The following is a 19,959-nucleotide window of genomic DNA, read 5'->3' on the forward strand; positions in this document are numbered from 1 at the left end:
CACTGAACAAACATGCATGCCCCCCCCCCCAGTTATATAGTAACTGCCATTGGTTGGCTAACCCTTAAGTAAACTCAACTCATGACTGAAAGAAAAGAAAAATTCTGAATATCAATAAGTTGATTGCATTTCCAAAGAATCCTTCAGTTCCCAAGTCCTTTACGTAACTGTTCTCTTAGAGCATTTAAGGTGTACTACCTAACTGCACAGAACTACTTCAGTGTATCTCTGATCTTATTGTTTGGATATTAACCTGTATCTGTTCTCATTCTATGCAATTCTTACCTACAAACTTCCCAATTCCCAAGATCTGTCCAATGAGCCAGAGACACCCTTCTAACATTTCCCAGGTGCCAGTGAAGTTGTTCATCTGCTTTTCCTTGATCTCTTTCCCACCTCCAGTCTCTCTCCTAAGTTTCAGTCCCACATTACCGATTGCTTATTGGATATTTAAAACTGGATATCTTGGAGAGATCTCAAAATCCCATATGTCTAAAACCAAACTCATCTTTCCCTTCAAACCCTCTCTCCTCTTCTAAATTTTCCTGCTTCTGTCAAAGGCACCAGCATCAGGTTTGATGTCACGATGTTTCTTTCTCCTCATCCCACATAGCTAATCAGATGTCAATCTTGCCATTTCTAAAGGATGGCCAGGGAAAGGAACAAGCATTTATTTATTAAATACTGTTACAAATATCATCTCATTTAATCTCCATTTTATATTATCAGTGAATTGTCTATGTACCAATAAATCACATTTACATATTATCCGATTTTATTTTTACATCCACCTGTTTCCCATGCCATCCCAGCTCCCCACTCACATTTAGTTCAGTCTCTCTTATCTAATTATTGTAACAGCCTCCTAATGAGTCTCCCTGCTTCAGTCTCATCATTCTAGTTCTTCCTATGCACTTCTGCCAGACCTGACCATGTGACTTTCTAGCTGCTTCCTCTTGTTCCAAGGACACAACATAAACTCCTTTGCTTAGGTTTAGAAGCCCTATACAACCTGGCTTGAAGCCATCTCTTCAGCACCAATGGATACAGCAATCATGTGCCTTTTCAATACTCTGATCTGGCCATATTAAAACACTCCATTTCCTCTCAGTTGAGCACCTTTGCACTGACCCTATCAGATGCCTAGAATATATTCCATCCACTTCAGATTCCCTCTTCCTTCAAGATGCTGCTCAGGCACTTAACCTCTCTACCTGAAGCCCTCACTAAATTGGCCAGTGTCCTCTCTCCCAAACTACTATGTATTTAATACCTCTGAATATATCCCATTTATTTTCTTTATACTATCTACATGTGCCTGTCTCCCCCATTAGAACTTAAACTCTTTCAAGAAGGGATTACTTCATTCTTTATACTTGCATCCCAAAGGCTGAGCCATTCCTAGAGCACAGTAGGGGCTTTATAATAAATGCTTGTTGATTTCCTTTTACACTTCCAACAAGAGGACCTCTAGCTTCTGCCTGGAAATTCCTGGTGCTAGGAAACTATGTACTGCTTAAGGTACATGTTGTACTTAAGGTACATGTATGTAACTGCTTAAGGCAGCTGCTTCCAAAAATCATTTAACTCATGGTTAGAAATTTGAACCCAGATTTGCTGGTTACTTTTACTAACGTCTCCCAATTTCTGCCCCAGGGATTTAGCAGAACCAAGTTCTAACAAACCCTTTCCTCACTAAATCTAAATTTTCCCAATTTTAAAGTTCTATTTTGATGCCTCGTAGCAAAGAGATGACGCTGGTTTCTTTAAGGCTACGGACATAGTGGGTATAAGCTCTGGCAGGTCCTACCATGAGAGATGGTGACAGACTCAAAGGCTATTTTCTGAGCCTTAAAAATTTTCAAATGGGTCGTCACTAGATTTCCCACCAGGTGATGACCAATAGGGGTAGTGTTTTCGGTTTTTTTGGTCTCAACCACAATAACTCATAAAATCCATCAATGACTAATTGTGATTTACATCAACAATTCAATTGATCTTCTCCCTTTAATGGTGTAGATTTCAACAAGTCCATGCACCCTTTTGTCCCATATTATCTATACATCTCATACATTTAACATTTTGGAAACCTTCCTTTTTGTATTTTACCATACAACACTTCTGCTACTCCTCACTCTCAACAGAGTTGGGGTATGAAGCACTGGCAGGTGCTAGGAATTCAAAAGTAAACAATTAAATGAAGAAGAAAGAAAATGGAAGGAGGGAACACTAACAAGTGAAGATGGGAGGGAAAGCTTCATGGAGGAAGCATAGCTACTGGGAAGAGTACTGAAAGACCAATCATGACTTCAGAGAACTGGCAGTAAAGGTATTTTCTCAGCAGAAAGGTAGTGGACTCTAAATGATGAAAGAGAAGCATATATTTCAGCCATGGTCAATACATTTATCTGTTACAAAGAATGGTTTTATAGAGAGAGGATTAGGTGGAATCATTGGGAAATGACATCATGTCCCCCCAAAAACAGCATCAATAAAACATTAAATAAAATCAATTTCTGGCTTTTTGAAAAAGCACTGCATTGGGCAGCTAGGAGGCACAGTGAATAGAGCACCAGCCCTGGAGTCAGGAGGACCTGAGTTCAAATCTGGTCTCAGATACTCTAACACTTACTAGGTATGTTAGCTCAGGCAAGTCACAACCCCAACTGCCCTGCCCTCCCCGCTCAGAAAATTAAAAAAAGCAAAAGCACTGCATTTAAATTCAAAAGGACCTCCTGGGTTCTGTCTTGGCTCTGCTACTTACATGTGTGACTTTGGGAAAGTTAAAACCTCTGAGCCTCAGTCCCTTCATTTATAAAGCGAGAGGTTTAGAAATTCGAATCCCTGAAGTCTTTCCCAAAAGTCAGCATTACTATGTCTCATCTCCAGTACTCCTCATGTCCACCCAAAGACCAAACTGGGTGGGAAACCTTTGGCCTCAGTGTCCCCGTGGCCCTCTGACTGAATCCAAACTTCACAGAACAAATCCCCTTAATAAAAGGATTTGTTCTATAAAACTTGAACTCTGTCAAAAGGCCACAGGTTCCCCACCCTTGGACTAAACTAATACATTCACAGCTAAGTTACCATTAACTAAAATTTGATTCTTAGAACACTGCCTGACACCAATGCAGAAAGGACTATGCATGAATGACCTAGGGAGATTTGGTGGTTTTCTGTTTGTTTTATTTTGGCTTGCCAAATAAAATTCTATCACTTGGTGACCAACCTTCTAGTGACGATCTTCTCCCTACTCAGGTAACAATCTATTTCCAGGCCTGTAGCAGCCGATGCCAACGCTTCCATAGTACTTAAAGGTTACAAAGACTTTACAGGTGTTTTTTTTTTAGTTCAATAATCCTGTGAACTAGGTGCTTCATGTGTTACTATTCGATGTTCTTTTTGCTATATGTAGAACCTACACCCAAGCACTTATTCCAATTACATTGCCTTCAAGAATCCAAGTACACTTTTATGTAGGTCAAAGTTCCTACGTGCCCTTAATCTTATCTGGAAAAATCATCCACAAAGCAGAAGTAAATCTTTGAAATGGTACTGGGAAAGAAGAGAGGATAGAATTAGATTGTACACGAAGATTTTTACCAATTCTAACCCTGATATATTCCAGGCCAAAATAATTGATGAAATGAGTTCCTACTTTTAGAGGGAGTACCTTTATGCCTAACTATAACTTGTCTTACAATTTTTAAAGTGTCTATGTATATACTAAGGGACTTATTGTAAATCAATTCACTCATTTTTCAACTTTTTTTTTTTATTAAGTTGGCTGCATAAAAGACATACATTTCTCACATGGACAATTCTTGTCATGAATAAAAGCAACAAAAATGTGGCAACAGTGAGTTGTGCTTCACAAAGTAACAAATCAATCTGGAAGAAAAAAATCTGAATTTCTGTACAATGCAACTATAAAGATCAGCAAATAATGTGAATGACTTGTGCATACTCAAAATACAACCAAATATGTGTACAAAGAAACAGGAACCCATTATGTAGTTAGCTTCACTTGTGTTCCTTTGTTTACCACATACATAATTTAAAAAACCATCCATTTATGTCATAAGAATGAGAATATTAAGAAAAAATTAAATTTGGATCTTATTTCTTATTTTCATAATATAAGTTCTGAGCTTCCAACAGTAACTTACTTCATTGACTCTAAACATTTAAATGCATTTCAAAAGTAAAAAACAAACTTAATTTCTTCTCTCCTCTGAATGAATTTAAAAAAAGGAAAAAACTTAACATTTTTTCTACCCTTGAAGGATTATCCCATCCTGAAACCAAGTAGCATGAGTAACAGAGGACAATATTAATAAGACTATGCCTGCATTTTTCAAAGTGCCTAGGTGAACCATATTTAGAGTATACTTAGTCTAAGAAACCAACCAGCATAATGTAAACACCTCGAATTGTAGAATTACTGTATTAACTATATCAAAGAACATTTATACACACTTGAAAATTCCAATCTCCATCCTCAAAACAATTTTTGTACAACTATTGAGTATTTAAGATTATTTATTTTAAAACCCATCTCTGCATTCAAGAATTTTTGTTTAACATGAACTGTATTTAGATTTAGGTTCTGAACACTTTTTTTTTTGCTATGCTATATTTATAATGCACTAAGCCTTTTTAAATAAAGACAGGTCTTAAGGTATATGAACTGTACAAACTTACAGTAGTGTGTAATTCAAATGCAGTTTCTTTTTAAAAATAGGATAACACATCCCCTTCGTGAATAAAGACACATGTTAAAGGCATAAGGGGCAAACACTTTTTTTTTCCTGCTTTTTGGAGGGCAATTGGGGTTAAGTAACTTGCCCGAGGTCACATGGCTAGCGTGTGTTTGTGTGAGTATCCGAGGCCGGATCTGAGCTCAGGTCCTCCTTACTCCAGGGCCAGTGCTCTACTCACTGGGCCACCTAGCCGCCCCACAGGGTAAACACTTTTGCAATACAAAAAAATTAGTGAAGAAACTGCATATTTATTCTTAAGTATACAACCTCATAATAAATCCCTAGATCTTTGAGTCTACAAATTGAAACATTTACATCCAGAATTTGTATCTAAGGCACATATGTAAAAACTAGCAGAATTTTCAATCCATGAATTTATTGCAAACACCATTACTTTTATTAGAAACAAATTGCAATGTCTCTCAAGATGCTGGCAATGTGTTGTAGAATATATTCTAATTTCACACAGTGTAGTTCTCTCCTTTAATTACATTCCTGCAGGAGGTGCAACTGTTCCTGCGCCATGGGTAGAAACGTTTGACTGACCGTGCAAGCTCGTCTCCTTATATACAAACCAAGCATTTCCTCCCCAAAGTATCATGTTCAGAAAACCAAAGATCTATGGGAGGAAAAAAATTCAAGTTAGTTTTTCCATGATATTCAGAGGAATACAACTATTTCCCCATGAAATTCTAATGTACTAAAAGTTTAATGTATACTTCTTTCACAGTAAATTTTGAACCCTAAATTCTCAATGAAAATCTCTAAAACCATAAAAGAGTACATGCCTCAAATGGTGTTGAGCATATAATTTAAGGAGATAAGGTAGCTTTAACTACTTTGCCTGGACAAGCGTGTCTTATGCTCCCGGTCAGACAATGGGAATTATGGTCTAAAGTTGTCTTTTCATAGCTTTCAGTTCGCTCTCATCTCCAAGTGAAGTCTTGCTTTAGAAAGCCTCTTCCCCGTCTTCCCTTTCCCATCTCCGCTAAGATCCAAAGTTACATGGAGGAATGTGGAATGGAATCTTCAAACCCTACTCTATTCCCCAACTCTAGAGAGAAGTTTATTTCCCAAGAAATGTGTCAAAGCCAAATTAATCTGTACTACCACAAGGGCTCTTCAGAGTAATAAGAAAAAAAAGATTCCCAAAGAGCCATTTAAAAATAATAATTTAAAATAAAACAGCGACTTTTACTATTCTATCTCAAATTAGTTAACATAAACATGGAAAGTTTATGTTTGACATTTAACTCAGCCACCAAAAATAATATCTTCATAAGTGGAAACAAACCCCATTCCAATGTTTTGATTTTGGATAATGCTATGTGGTCAAACTATTTTTTAGAAAGCCCCTTATTTACAGTTCCAATTATAATACTGGACTAAATTTGGACAGAATATTTAAAGGCAAGTGTTGAAGTTGGCCTTTGAGGATCCTTCCCGGCTTTCTATCTGTTGTATCAGTATCAAATATTTTCATAAGTTTTTAAAAAGTCTGTTCTTTTTAAGCAAAGTATTTTATTCCATGTCATTATTATTGTTATTTAAGACAATTCTTATTTCAGTTTAATAAGTTATAAATTCATTAGGATCTTAATTTAAGATTTTAATAGCATGTTTAGTTTTAAAAGGAAGTAACTATACATGGCAATAGTTAACAATAAATTTTAAATATTAAGATTTTAAAAGCTGCTACTCTCCTTAATTACCAGGTAAGACATTTTTTCAAAAGCAAACAAAATCTCTGAAAAAAAAAGTATATATACATACCACAGATACATTCAGAGATCCCATACTGGTCACAGAGTCAAAGGAGCAGTATACCATCTTATTAACACAAGGAGCAAGCTGACTAATAAGACTTTCACCTGTGGTCATCTTAATGTCTGTCAGAGCTTTAGCCCAAGCTGAAGTGCTCACCAACCATAAGAAAGTAGCAATAAGAGTAATAAGGAAGTCCTAAAAGAAAAACAATTCCTTATATATTTAATATAGATAACTAATTACACATTATTTTTTAAGATCCCACTAAGCAAAGATACTCAGACTTGTCTAAGATACAGTATGAGAGAACAGAGTTGATCAAACCTATTAACTCTCTGAAAGTTTGTGTATACGATTCTTACACTTTCAATTCAACAACCCATCAACCAGAATTTGATTAACTAGCATTTCATTAGACTTAACCATCCCCCTTAAACTCTTTCTTAGACAAAGCTCCTTTCCCCAAATTTCTGATGACCTCTTCTGATCTCCTTATCCTTATCAAGCTATCTGCTGCATGTGACACTTCACCACCCTTGTCTTCTGCATTCTCCTATTCTCAATTTTCATTATTGGCTCACATAATACCCTGAAAATGTGGGTACCTCCTAAGACTGTGTCCTGCTCTTCTTGGATCTGTCTTGGTAACCTTATTAGATATGATCACCTCTATGCACATGACTCATATTTATATATTCTGCCTCAGTCTCTCTGCTGAATTTTAGTTCTCTAACACCAAATACTTATCAGATTTTTCAACTAGAAGGTATCAGACACCTAAAAACTGACTTTAAAAAGACTTTCCCTAAGCCATTCCCCCTTCTAAACTTCCCTAATGCTGCTGAAGGAAGGCATCTCCATCCTTCCTGTCTCCCAAGTTTGTGACTTGGCATTACACTGAACTCCTTAGCCAACTAAATTTCATCATTAGCTCCTCACTACCTCTTCTTACCTAGGTGACTACAACAGCCTCAAGTCTCTCACACTCCAATCCAACCTACATACTGCTTAAGTGATTGTCTTTAAGCACAGACCTGACTATATGACTTTTCCAATCAACTCCAGTGCTTCCTACTGCCTCCTATCTTTACAACTGACTAGCATCACTTTGCCTTTCTCATTCTGTGATCTGGCTAAATTGGCCTTCTTTCTTGTTCATCTCCCCACGCTGGCCCTCCCACATTCCTCCTTACCTCTATTTCAGAGTTCCTCTTTTCCTGCAAGACGCAGCTCAAGCACCATCTTCTACATGAATCCTCTTATGGTCCCTTACTTGCTTGGGTTCTCCTCTCAAATATCCTTGTATTTAACTATTTTATATCTATTTATAAACTTCATGCTTATGCTGTAACAATCTTCATTTGTACTTGAAGTCTCCCCCATTAAAACATAAGCTCCTTGTGAGTAGTTAATTGATTCTTTTTTGCACCTGTATCCTTAGGTCCTAGTATATAGTACATGGCATATAGTAAGTGCTTAATGAATACTTGCTGATTGACAGATCAATGATGCTGAGGCATTGAAGGATTTTGAAAATCATAATAAGATTAAGTCACCTCATAATCAGATTATTTTCAGTGTAATTTTTAGTTTGTTAATGTATGGTCGATTTTTTAAAAACTTAACAAGAAATTTTACTTAAAGCATGAATAGGATGGTAACAATAAATATAAACCAGGCTTGCAAATGGCCAGCCACGACAAAGACTATTCAAAGAATTCTAAGTTTACAGTTCTTTCTAAATAGGTACTTAAGAAACATCTTGTAAGCCTTACTTAAGATACAGAAGAATTTTTAAAAATACGGTAACAGAACCTTTGCAAAGTTTCTAAGAAAATAAGCAACTTCAGGTGACAAAAATATTTCAAACTTACCATTTGTTTTCTTGTTAGCCATGCAGCAAAAATAAAAATAAAACATTTTACTGCTTGTTTAACTAACTGCTTCTGTCTTTAAAAATGTCAATATTCTTTAATTAAAAAAAAAAATCTTTTTCAAAGAAGACTGTCTGAAATACCTTCTTTTAAATTTAGAATTCCTGGAAGCATCACAGTATGTTAGAGCAGGCCTCAGAGAGCATTTAGTCCAACCCATGTGTAATGATACCTAGCCTCTAAGGCCTCTAGATCTATAGCCATATAAAACATATTTTTGCTTTAAGACCTCCACTGAGGGGCAACCAACCACAGTCCATTCACTTTTGAATAGTATTCTAGATTACATCAAGCCTAAACTTGTCTCTCTGCTTCTTAAAGCCAAGGTTCCAAAAGGTAGAACATAGATCTCATCTCACCAAGTCTCAGTAAAAGCTAGGAGGTTATGTTCACCTACACTGAATAGAATCTTTAGTTTATCTTCTGTTACTAATACTCTATATACATCTTAATACAATTCATTTATAATATTTTTAAATTATATGTCATTGTTATTTGTTTTAGAGGCATGGTTAGATTGGCCTGAGAGGGTGTAACTCTCTAAGAATCATAAAAATATATAAGGTCGGCATCACAAAGGGCCTTTCTGTTCTCCACTCCCAGAAGCTAAGCACAAATACTGTTTTAGGAACAAAGCTTGATTTGGGAGTTTGTCAGAAATCATGTTCTTCCCCTCCTTTTGTAAGCCTATCCTATCATTTGTTTCAACTAATGAACAGATTCAGGTTTATGGGGTATGATATTTTGATTTGCAGAGTTTGACCTTCTTTGCTTTTCAGGATATGCTATTCCATTTTTCATGAATATGGAATTATCCCGTGTTACACACATTCTTCCTTCTTGATATTTGAAGGTCTTTATCCTGGCCATTTGCAACAGTTGGTTTCAATGAAGTGGGGAGTTTTTGGCGCATGGCAATTTGTGAATTCTCTAAATGTGCTTTGCTGTGTGTATGTGTCTTTTATTATTTATTGCACTATGGAATTCTTTTTTGTTTATTAAAGTCTTGTTGTTCTGTGAGATCCCTGATCCTTAAGTTTTTTTCTTCAGTCAAATACTACACTTTAATTCTATGCCAAAAGTTCTAATATCTGACCTAATTTCTTTAATAAAATTTCCTCATTTGCTTATGCTAGTGTTTACTGCAGTGTTTCAGCCTCCCTTTGCTTACTTATGTGATGGCAGACACTTCCTCAGAATTAATCTCTGCAGTAGTAGGCTGCTCTTCTTTCCCCTCCATGGAGCAGGCAGACTATCTCCTCTATGAGCCATATTTAGTGGGGGTGAAGGATACCATACCAAGACCAATGGATGCCATGGTCTAACGGACATAATAAAAAATCCTAATTATATGAAGGTCAAGCTACAGATATTCCACATATGGTAGAGATCTACCTAACCTGCTATTATGAATCATCAGTGATTTTGCTATCTCCAGTCTGGTTGTGTGCTCTACTCCTGGATCTATAGAATTATTATTTTTGGTCATGCAGTCAAGCTAAGTCAAATCCAAATATTTTCTTAGCATCACAAACTCAGAAATATTAGCTCATGGATACCACAAATAAAAAATGTCTGGTTAGACTCAAAAGTAGGGAATCCAAAGACAGACTGACAAAGTCTTAGAGCAAATTAAATTTACTTACTTAAACTTAAATAAGCTATTAAATTTTTTGTTCTGGGGAAGAGTGGGACACAGAAGGAAAAAAGAACTATGAAAACTACTTAGTTCTGAGGTTCTTGGTATTTAAACAATTCTTCAGATTTAAAGTATACTTAATAGCCTATTATTTACTACCCAATACCTTAATTAAAATCTAAAATAACAAAAGAACTAAATCACTCCCCACTTAGGAGTTGAATTATATGTTTACTACACAGAAAGCTGTCCAAAATATTAGAGTAATCTCTGGTTCTAGAATGTTGACACAGATGAATTTTTATATTGAAAAATTAAAATTAATCTATATATCAGTTTGACTTATATTCCATTATATTTATGAAACCAAAAGCCTTAAGTATTCCAGATACAATTCCTGTATTTCAAGTTGGATAAACACATTTAGCAAAAAATCTTTACTTTTTTCTAAAAAGAAAATAACATCAATGTGAATATAACTTACAATAAAGGGAATTTTTCGACTCTCCCGATATAAGTTCATATAACCAACATAAAGCACAAGTGCAGCAATGCAGTATAGGAAGACCAAGGCTGCAAATGTAACATAGAACTGGGCAGACGAAGAGTAATCTCCTATAAGAAAATAGCTGCTCCAAGTTACACCACACGTAGTAGGCTCCTGTGTTGAGTGAAGTGAAGCTTGATTCAACCTAAAAGAAAAAAATTTTTTTTAAAGTAATTAGGTTCATCAAAGAGGATAAAAAAGAGATTTAAATACATTTTAATAGGAAGATGTAAGACAAAAAAAAAACACAGGCACACATTTAGGTAACAGCCCAAGGGCCTTTTCTGGATATTAATGTTTAATAAAATTCATATCACAGGCTCATAGAAATGATAAAGCTAAATCTCTTATCCAGTTATAGAAATTATCCAATCCAGCCCCATTAACTTTACAGATGTAGAAATTGAGGCTCAGAGAGGGTATGACTTGTCCAAAGATGGTTGATGGCAAGGCTGGGACTAAAATTCAGCTTTCCTAGTTACAAGACTGATAATCTTTCTCCACCAGACTGCCTCTTTTTGATAGACAGTTTTACATATGTGACATACTGAAATAAAATGATTTAGCTGGTAAAAATTATTGGTTATTAACTAGAACTGAATAATCTCCCACACATGAATGCTACTTTGACATACAGGCTTTTGTTTTGTTGACTGTCTAGACTTGTTGTGGATCCCCCAAGGTTTAGCTGTTAAAACATTTAACAGCACACCCGATAAGAATTCACATCAAGTTTAAATGAGTCAAGTTTTGTTTGAGATATAAAATTCTATTTCAACAGAAGAAACTACATATATATTTCATTTTACAGAAACAGATTCCTAAATTTGTGTGAACCGAATTTTTGCTGATCTTGTAGGATACACTAAAGAAGGAAGTGTAGCTTATTTCATAATAATAATAATAATCAGTTCGGTAATTTATCCTTTTGGAAATATTTCAATTCCAAACACTGGGTTTGCTTAAAATGAGGCACAGTGTAACTCTCCAAACAAGGCACTAAGAATTATTATTTTTGATTCTTAAAGCAATTAACAAGCATTATTTAAGGAACTTTTATGTGCCAGACACCATACATATATAAATACAAAAATAAAGCAAATTTACAACTGAAAATCTTATTGTAGAAACATAAACACACACACACAAAGAGCAAAATACTAAAGAAAAACAAGAGGGAAGAAGAGAGGATGGATAAACACACTTACCTGAATGGATAAGCAAAGGCAGCTTCAATTGTACCATTCAAAGAAGTCCTATTTGGGCAGGAAATTTTGAAACTTGTCTTGCCCTTAAAACCTCCACAAGTGGCAAAAGAAAAAATGGAAGCTACCTACATAAAAATTGAGATAGGACAAAGGAAAGAGTTTATTCTCTTAAACAGCTTTAAAATCTTAACTATCAGAGCATTTTAAAATAATGGACTAGAATTAGGACATACTTTAGAATAATGGATTAAAAACACTACACTACTATTGAGTATAACTGATACATAAATAACATCCTATATGGTTTACTATGATGAAGTCCATCTACCAGAGAGGCAAGTATGGTATGGTAGACTGAGCACCATTTTTAGAATCAGGAAAAGACTTAAGCTGGGTACATATTCTGTCATTTCCTAGCTGTGTGACTGTGAACATATCACTTAACCTTTCTAAACCTCAGTTTCCTCATATATAAAATGAACACAGTATACACTTATCTACTTTACTGGATAGTAATGAACAAAGTCTGTAAACTATTAAATGGTATGGAAATCTGAGCTATTATTATTATTAAAATATTGCAGTTTAGGTTAGTAGAAAGCCATGGCTTTTTAAATATGTTACTACCTTTGTTACTTTTTTGCAAAAAGCTTTATTCAAGTCAGGTACAGAAAGGGGAGGCCAATACTGGGGTGTGGGGAGGGTAGGCTAAATGGAGTGCTTTAAGAGGTTTGAGAAGGCATATAAGAATCCTCAAATATAAAAATATTATAGAGAAACACTTCGCCTTTTACACATTTTAAATCCAACTAATTACTAATACAGTAATTTTTCAGGATACTTTCATTGGGTTATATGTGTGAAGAGGTGGCTCATCTAAATACTTTGTGAAGTCGTAACATGATGAAGTCACACGAAAAGTTAAATCACGGGATCAGCACTAAAGAGGACATGGAGGTGAGTTGCCCAAGTCACCTGGTTAAGTAGCAGAACAAGGCATATAAACACAGGTCCTCTGTCTCCAAATCCAGCTCTCCTTCCACTATACCACACTGATTCAAAAGCTCACAAAAAGTCAGACACGACTGAGAAATGACTAACAACAACCGGAATGAGAGAAATATAAGACTGTATCTGATCCTAAGAGAGATGATAGAGTTTACTGAGTAAGGGAGTAGTGACATGGTCAGATCTGCCCTTCAAGGAATTTATTAGTGGCTCTGTGGAAGACTGAGTGGGAAAGAGATGTGAAGCAGGAATTAGAGGACTACCTTAACTGTCTTAGGTCAGAGGTGACGAAAGTGGTGGCTATGTGATTGGAGAAGAGGGCAAGTTAAGATTTACATGCAAAGTAAAATAAACAGAACCAGAAGAACTACTTATAAAGTATTTGCAATGCTGTAAATGAAAACAACTTTAAGACTTAAGACCTTTGAGCAAAAAAGTTTAGTCAATCATAACTCCCAAAGACAGAAGAAAAAGCACACCCCTTAAAACTCGATGGACTATAGGTGTAAAATGAGACTTTTCAGTCACAATCAATACAGATTTGTCTTACTTAATGTTTATTACAAAAGAAGGTTTTTATTTGGAGAAGGGAAGAGAACTCAGTGATGCTTTTTTTGAAAAAAAGCAAGAAAAGAACTGTCAATGAAACATTAAAAAAAAACAGAGGAGCACAGAAGGACGTTCATAAGGTGACAAGCTGACAGGCAGGGCAATATTGGTACTAACTATATTAAATTGAGATGATCAAAGGTGCAAACTCCAAGAGGAGATAGATGAGAAGGGATCAAATGGACAAGCAGAAGAGCTGGACAGCATAGGTAAGAGATTCTTCTGAGAGTAGAGTAAAAGAACAAAGAATGGGAGATGAGTCAAAGAACCGGGAACAAGAAACTTGTTGGAGTGATCTGTCAGTTCACAAGCATTTATTACCACTATGTGTCAGGTACTGTGCTATGCACTGAGGATACCAATAAAGTAAAAAAAAAAACTCCATCCCTGTTCTCAAGTGCTAGGTGGAGAAGACGTGCCACAAAGACTCATCTTCCTGAGTTCAAATGTGGCTTCAAGACACTAACTATGTGACCCTGGGCAAGTCACTTAACTTTTGCCTCCATTCCTCATCTGTAAAATGAGCTAGAGAAGGAAATGGCAAACTATTCCAGTATCTTTGCCTAGAAAACACCAAATTGGGTCACAGAGTCAGACATGACTGAGAAATGACTGAACAACAAAAAAATTTCATGTGGAAAGATGAATATAAAGAACTCAGAAAAAAATAAAAAAAACATCTACAATGGCAGCTATATAAAGGAAGATAACACTAAACACAATAGACAACACAATAGTACTACCTTGTTAAGATTAAAGCATAACCCTTTCTTTTAGCAAACAATTGCATATACCATTAGTTGTAGTTCCCACTTTCTACCAGCTACTCTGCTTTGGGACTTCATCAGGCTGGGTGCTTACCAAACCCTCTCCCCACCTCAAACCCACAAGTACCCTCACACATATTTTTTTTTTTGTCTTTATTAATTTGTTCGTTTACTTTGAGTTTACAAGATTCAGTTCCCCAGTTCTTGAGTTTCAAATTTTCTTCCCCTCCCTCCCCTCTTCTCCCCCTCCCCCCACCTCCATGGCAGCATACAATCAGGTATAGGATCTGCAGATACTTTCACATTAGACATTGGTCAGGTTATAAAGAAGGATTGTATCGGATGGAATGAAAAATGGGAAAGAGAAAACAAAACCAAACAAGAAAAAGAAAGAGAGCAGGTAATTTACTTCAATAAGCATTCAAACTATTCTTTCTCTGAATGTAGACATCTCTCTCCATCATGAGTCTTTTGGAGTTTACTTATAGCCCTACATTGCTGAGAAGAGACCGCTCTATCAAAGTTGGTCGTCACACATACATTGTATCTGTAATTGTGTACAAATTTTTCCTGGTTCTGTTCTTCTCACTCAGCATCAGTTTGTATAAGCCTCTCCAGGTAGATATGAAGTCCATCTGCTCTTCATTTCTTATGGTGCAAAAGTATTCCATTACATTCATATCCCATAACTTGTTTAGCAATTCCCCAATTGATGGGCATTCCCTTAATTTCCAATTCTTTGCCACCACAAGAAGAGCTGTTATAAATATTTGTACATATGGGTCTCCTCCACTTCTGTGATCTCTTTGGAATACAACCCTAGATTTATGCTGGGTCAAAGGATATGAAATTACTTAAAGCCCTTTGGGCATAGTTCCAGACTGCTCTCCAGAATAGTTGGATCAGTTCACAACTCCACCAGCAATGTATTAGTGTTCTAATTTTTCCATTCTCTCCAGCATTTATCATTTTCCTGTTTTGTCATCTTTGCCAATCTGACCGGTGAGATGTGGTACCTCAGAGTTGTTTTGATTTGCGTTTCTCTATCAATAGTGATTTAGATCATTTTTTCATATGCTTATACCGTGTTTCCCCGATAATAAGACCTATCCTGAAAATAAGCCCTCCCCTTACTGTGTAAGATTCTTCTAAAATAAGCCCTATTGAGACTGCTACTGTAGTGAAGGTGATCCCCTGCGCTACACGCTACATTACGGTACCCTCTGTATGCACCGTCCCCCCCCCCCCTTGAAATCCACCCCCCCCTCCGAGCTGCATCCACTCAGGCCTGCAGCAGTGAGCACGTCATCCTGTTCTTCCCCAGTGATTTGCTTATTGAATAAAGGTACATTTTTTTGTTCACATTTACCTGTTTATTAAAATTGCTGTCAATGTTCATTAAAATAAGCCCTCCCCTGAAAATAAGCCCTCTGGTGTTTTTCTGTCCAAAAAAATAATAAGACAGTGTCTTATTATCGGGGAAACATGGTAGATATCTTTAATTTCTTCCTCTGAGAACTGCCTATTCATATCCTTTGACCATTTATTAATTGGGGAATGACTTGTATTCTTATAGGTTTGATTCAATTCTCTATATATTTTAGAAATGAGGGCTTTATCAGAGACACTGGTTGTAAAAATTCTTTCCCAATTTCCCATTTCCCTCTTAATCTTGGTTACATTGGCTTTGTTTGTACAGAAGCTTTTCAGTTTCTTGTAACCAAAGTTATCCATTTTGCATTTTATAATGCTCTCTAATTCTTGTTTGGTCATGAAATCTTCCCCTCTCCATAAATCTGACAGATGAACTATTCCTTGCTTTCCCAGATACTTATGGTATCATCCTTAATACCTACATCATGCACCCACTTAGACTTAATTTTGGTGTATGTTGTTAGATAATGCTCTATGCCCAGTTTCTGCCATACTATATTCCAGTTTTCCCAGCAGTTTTTGTCAAATAGTGAGTTCTTATCCCAAAAGCCCGCATCTTTGGGTTTATCAAGAGTAGATTATTATAGTCATTGACTGCTGAGTCTCGTGTACCCAGTCTACTCCACTGATCCACTGCTCTATTCCTCAGCCAGTACCACCAAGTTGTTTTGATGACTGCTGCTTTATAATACAGATTAAAATCTGGTATAGCTAGGCTATCTTCCCTAGCACTTCTTTTCATTAATTCCCTTGATATTCTGGACCTTTTGTTCTTCCAAATGAATTTTGTTACTATTTTTTCTAGGTCCATAAAGTAATTTTTTGGTAAACTGATTGGTATGGTACTAAATATATAATTTAATTTAGGTAAAATTGTCATTTTTCTTACATCAGCTTGACCCAGCCATGAGCAATTGATGTTTTTCCAATTAGTTAGACCTAACTTTATTTGTGTGAAAAGTGTTTTGTAGTTGTGTTCATATAGGTCCTGGGTTTGCCTTGGCAAGTAAGTTCTCAAATATTTTATAATGTCTACATTAACTTTATCTGGAATTTCTCTTTCTATCTCTTGCTGTTGGATTTCATTAGAAATATATAGGAATGGGGCAGCTAGGTGGCACAGTGAATAGAGCACCAGCCCTGGAGTCAGGAGGACCTGAGTTCAAATCTAGCCACAGACACTTAACACTTACTAGCTGTGTGACCTTGGGCAAGTCATTTAACCCCAACTGCCCTGCCCTCCCCCCTCCAAAAAGCAAAAAAAAAAAAAACATATACAGGAATGCTGAGGATTTATGTGGGTTTATTTTATATCCTGCAACTTTGCCAAATTTATTTATTGTCTCAAGTAGTTTTTTACTTGATTCTCTAGGATTCTCTATCATCATATCATCCACAAGGAGTGATAACTAAGGTCTCTTCTTGCCTAATATGATTCCTTTGATTTTTCTTCTCTAATTGCTACTGCTAACATTTCTAGTACCAGGCTGAATAAGAGTGGTGATAGTGGACACCCTTGTTTCATCCCTGGTCTCATTGGAAATGCTTCTAGCTTATCCCCATTACATATAATACTTGCTGATGGCTTTAAATAGATGCTACTTATTATTTTAAGGAAGGCTCCATTTATTCCTATACTTTCTAGTGTTTTAATAGGAATGCATGTTGTAGTTTGTCAAAAAGCCTTTTCTGCATCTATTAAGATAATCATGTGGTTTCTGCTAGTTTTATTGTTGATATGATCAATTATACTGATGGTTTTCCTAATATTAAACCATCCTTGCATTCCTGGAATAAATCCTACCTGATCAAAGTGTATTATTCTGGGGTGGCTAGGTGGCATAGTGAGTAAAAGCGCTGGCCCAGGAGTTGGGAGGACCAGAGATCGGTTCCGGCCTCAGATACTTCACACCCACACAAAAACACTGGCTGTGTAACCTTGGGTAAGTTACTTAACCCCAATTGCTTTAACAAAAACAAAACAAAAAACCCCAACAACAAAAAACAAAGTGTTATTCTTGTGATAAGTTGCTGTAGTCTTTTTGCTAATATTTTATTTAAAATTTTTGCATCTATATTCATGAGGGAAATTGGTCTATAATTTTCTTTTTCTGTTTTATCTTTTACTGATTTAGGTATCATTGCCATGTTTGTGTCATAAAAAGAATTTGGTAGGACTTCTTCACTAATTTTCCCAAATAGTTATTTAAGTAATTTACTTCCTCTTCAGTTCATCTGGGCAGCTTATATTCTTGTAAATATTCATCCATTTCACTAAGATTGTGAAATTTATGTGCATATAATTTGGCAAAATAATTCCTAATTATTGTTTTAATTTTCTCTTCATTGGAGGTAGATTCACCCTTTTCATTTTTGATACTCATAATTTGGTTTTCTTATTGTTTTTTTTTTCATAAAACCAGCTCTTAGTTTTATTAATTCAATAGTTCTCTTAATCTCTCCTTTGGTTTTCATTATTTCTAATTTAGTATTTAATTGTGGATTTTCAATTTGTTCTTTTTCAATTGCACACCCAACTCACTGACCTCCCTTTTCTCTAATTTATTCATGTATGTACTCAGGGATATAAAACTTCCCCTAAGAACTGCCTTTGCTGCATCCCACAAATTTTGGTATGTTGTATCATTATTGTCATTCTCTTGAATAAAGTTACTGATTGTTTCTATCATTTCTTGTTTGACTCATTCATTCTTTAGGATTAAACTGTTTAGTTTCCAGTTAGTTTTTAGTCTATCTTTCCATGGCCCTTTATTGCACATGATTTTTATTGCATCATGATCTGAGAATGGTGCACTTAATATTTCTGCCTTTCTGTACTGAGTTGTGAGGTTTTCATGTCGTAGTACATGGTTGATTTTTGTGTATGTGCCACGTACCGCATTTTCTCCAGAGATCTATCATACTTACCCTAAGATTCTGTTCACCTCCTTAGCTTCTTTCTTGTTTATTTTGAGGCTGGATTTATCAAGTTCAGAGAAGGGGAGATTAAGGTCCCCCACTAGTATAGTTTTGCTATCTATTTCTTCCTCTAATTCCCTTACTTTTTCCTCAAGGAATTTGGATGCTATACCACTTGGTGCATATGTTAAGTAATGATATTGCTTCATTCTCAATGGTGCCTTTTATCAGGATATAGTTTCCTTCCTTATCTCTTTTAATTAGATCAATTTTTGCTTTTGCTTTATCTGAGATAAAGATTGCTACCTCTGCTTTTTTTTTTACTTTAGCTGAGGCATGATATATTTTACTCCAGCCTATTACCTTTACCCTGTGTGTATCCCTCTGTTTCAGATGTGTTTCTTGTAAACAGCATATTGTAGGATTATGGTTTTTAATCCAGTCTGCTATCCACCTCTGTTTTAAGGAGAGTTCATCCCATTCACATTCACAGTTATGATTACTGTCTCTTTCCCTCCATCCTATTGCCTCCCCTGTTTATGCTTTTATTTTTCTCCACTTCTCCCTTCCCCTCCCCTTAAAAGTTTTCCTTTTGACTACCGACTCCCTCAGTATTCCCTTCTTATCAGCCCCCTTCCCTTTTCCTCTTTCCCCCTTCTAACTTCCCCCCTTTCATAGCCCTTCCCCACCCCCTACTGCCTGTAGGATATTTTTATACTTAATGTAGTATGTTATTTCTTCTTTGCACCAAGAGTGACAGGAACAAATCTCATGCAAAGCTCCTCTCCCTCCCCTCTTTCCCTCTATTATATGTTTTGTGTCTCTTCTTGATAAAGTCCTATGCTTAACTGGTTGTGTTATCCCCTCCCTGCACCAGAACCAATGAGGGAAAAGCTCGTATAATATTCATCTCCCTCCCTACTTTCCCTCTGATATATTGTTTTTATGCCTCTTTGTGTAGCATAATTTACCCTTTTCCACTTCATTTTTTCCCCTTCTTCCATTGCAGTCCCTTTGTAGCCCTTAATGAGGTTTTTTTAAAAAATCGTCATTGTGTAATTTATACTTGTCTATAAACAGTTTGCTCTTATTAAATAACAGGGTGTGTATGTGTGTGTGTGTGTGTGTTTTCCTTGTTTACCTTTCTATGTCTCTCTTGCATCTCCTAATTGGAGGTTGAATTTTCCATTGAGCTCTGGCTTTTTCATCAGGAAGGTCTGGAAATCTGTTATATCCTTGAATGACCATCTCTTTGACTGGAAGAATATGTTCAGTTTCGCTGGATAGGTGATCCTTGGTTGTAACCTGAGCTCTTTTGCCTTGGGAAAAATTGTATTCCACTACCTCCAATCTTTCAGTGTACA

The 19,959-nt window shown here is 36.0% G+C and overlaps 1 protein-coding gene across 2 annotated transcripts in view; it reads right to left on the minus strand.

Moving 5' to 3' along the window:
• Positions 1–3,757: 3,757 nt before the first annotated feature.
• SYPL1 (synaptophysin like 1) overlaps positions 3,758–19,959 on the minus strand; it is a 41,418-nt gene continuing 25,216 nt past the window's right edge. For both annotated transcript variants that reach the window (XM_069106980.1, XM_069106979.1), the window contains exons 3-6: positions 11,859–11,983; positions 10,588–10,795; positions 6,537–6,725; positions 3,758–5,382 (exon numbers count right to left, since the gene is read on the minus strand). In XM_069106980.1, the coding sequence (XP_068963081.1) occupies positions 5,251–5,382; positions 6,537–6,725; positions 10,588–10,795; positions 11,859–11,983 (654 nt within the window). In that variant the 3' untranslated portion in view covers positions 3,758–5,250. The remainder of the gene's footprint in view (positions 5,383–6,536; positions 6,726–10,587; positions 10,796–11,858; positions 11,984–19,959) is intronic.

The sequence above is a fragment of the Petaurus breviceps genome, unplaced genomic scaffold (genome assembly GCF_028583685.1).
Source record: "Petaurus breviceps papuanus isolate PSGF00001 unplaced genomic scaffold, PetGlider_PUasm1.0 84, whole genome shotgun sequence".
NCBI classification, from domain to species: Eukaryota; Metazoa; Chordata; class Mammalia; order Diprotodontia; family Petauridae; genus Petaurus; species Petaurus breviceps.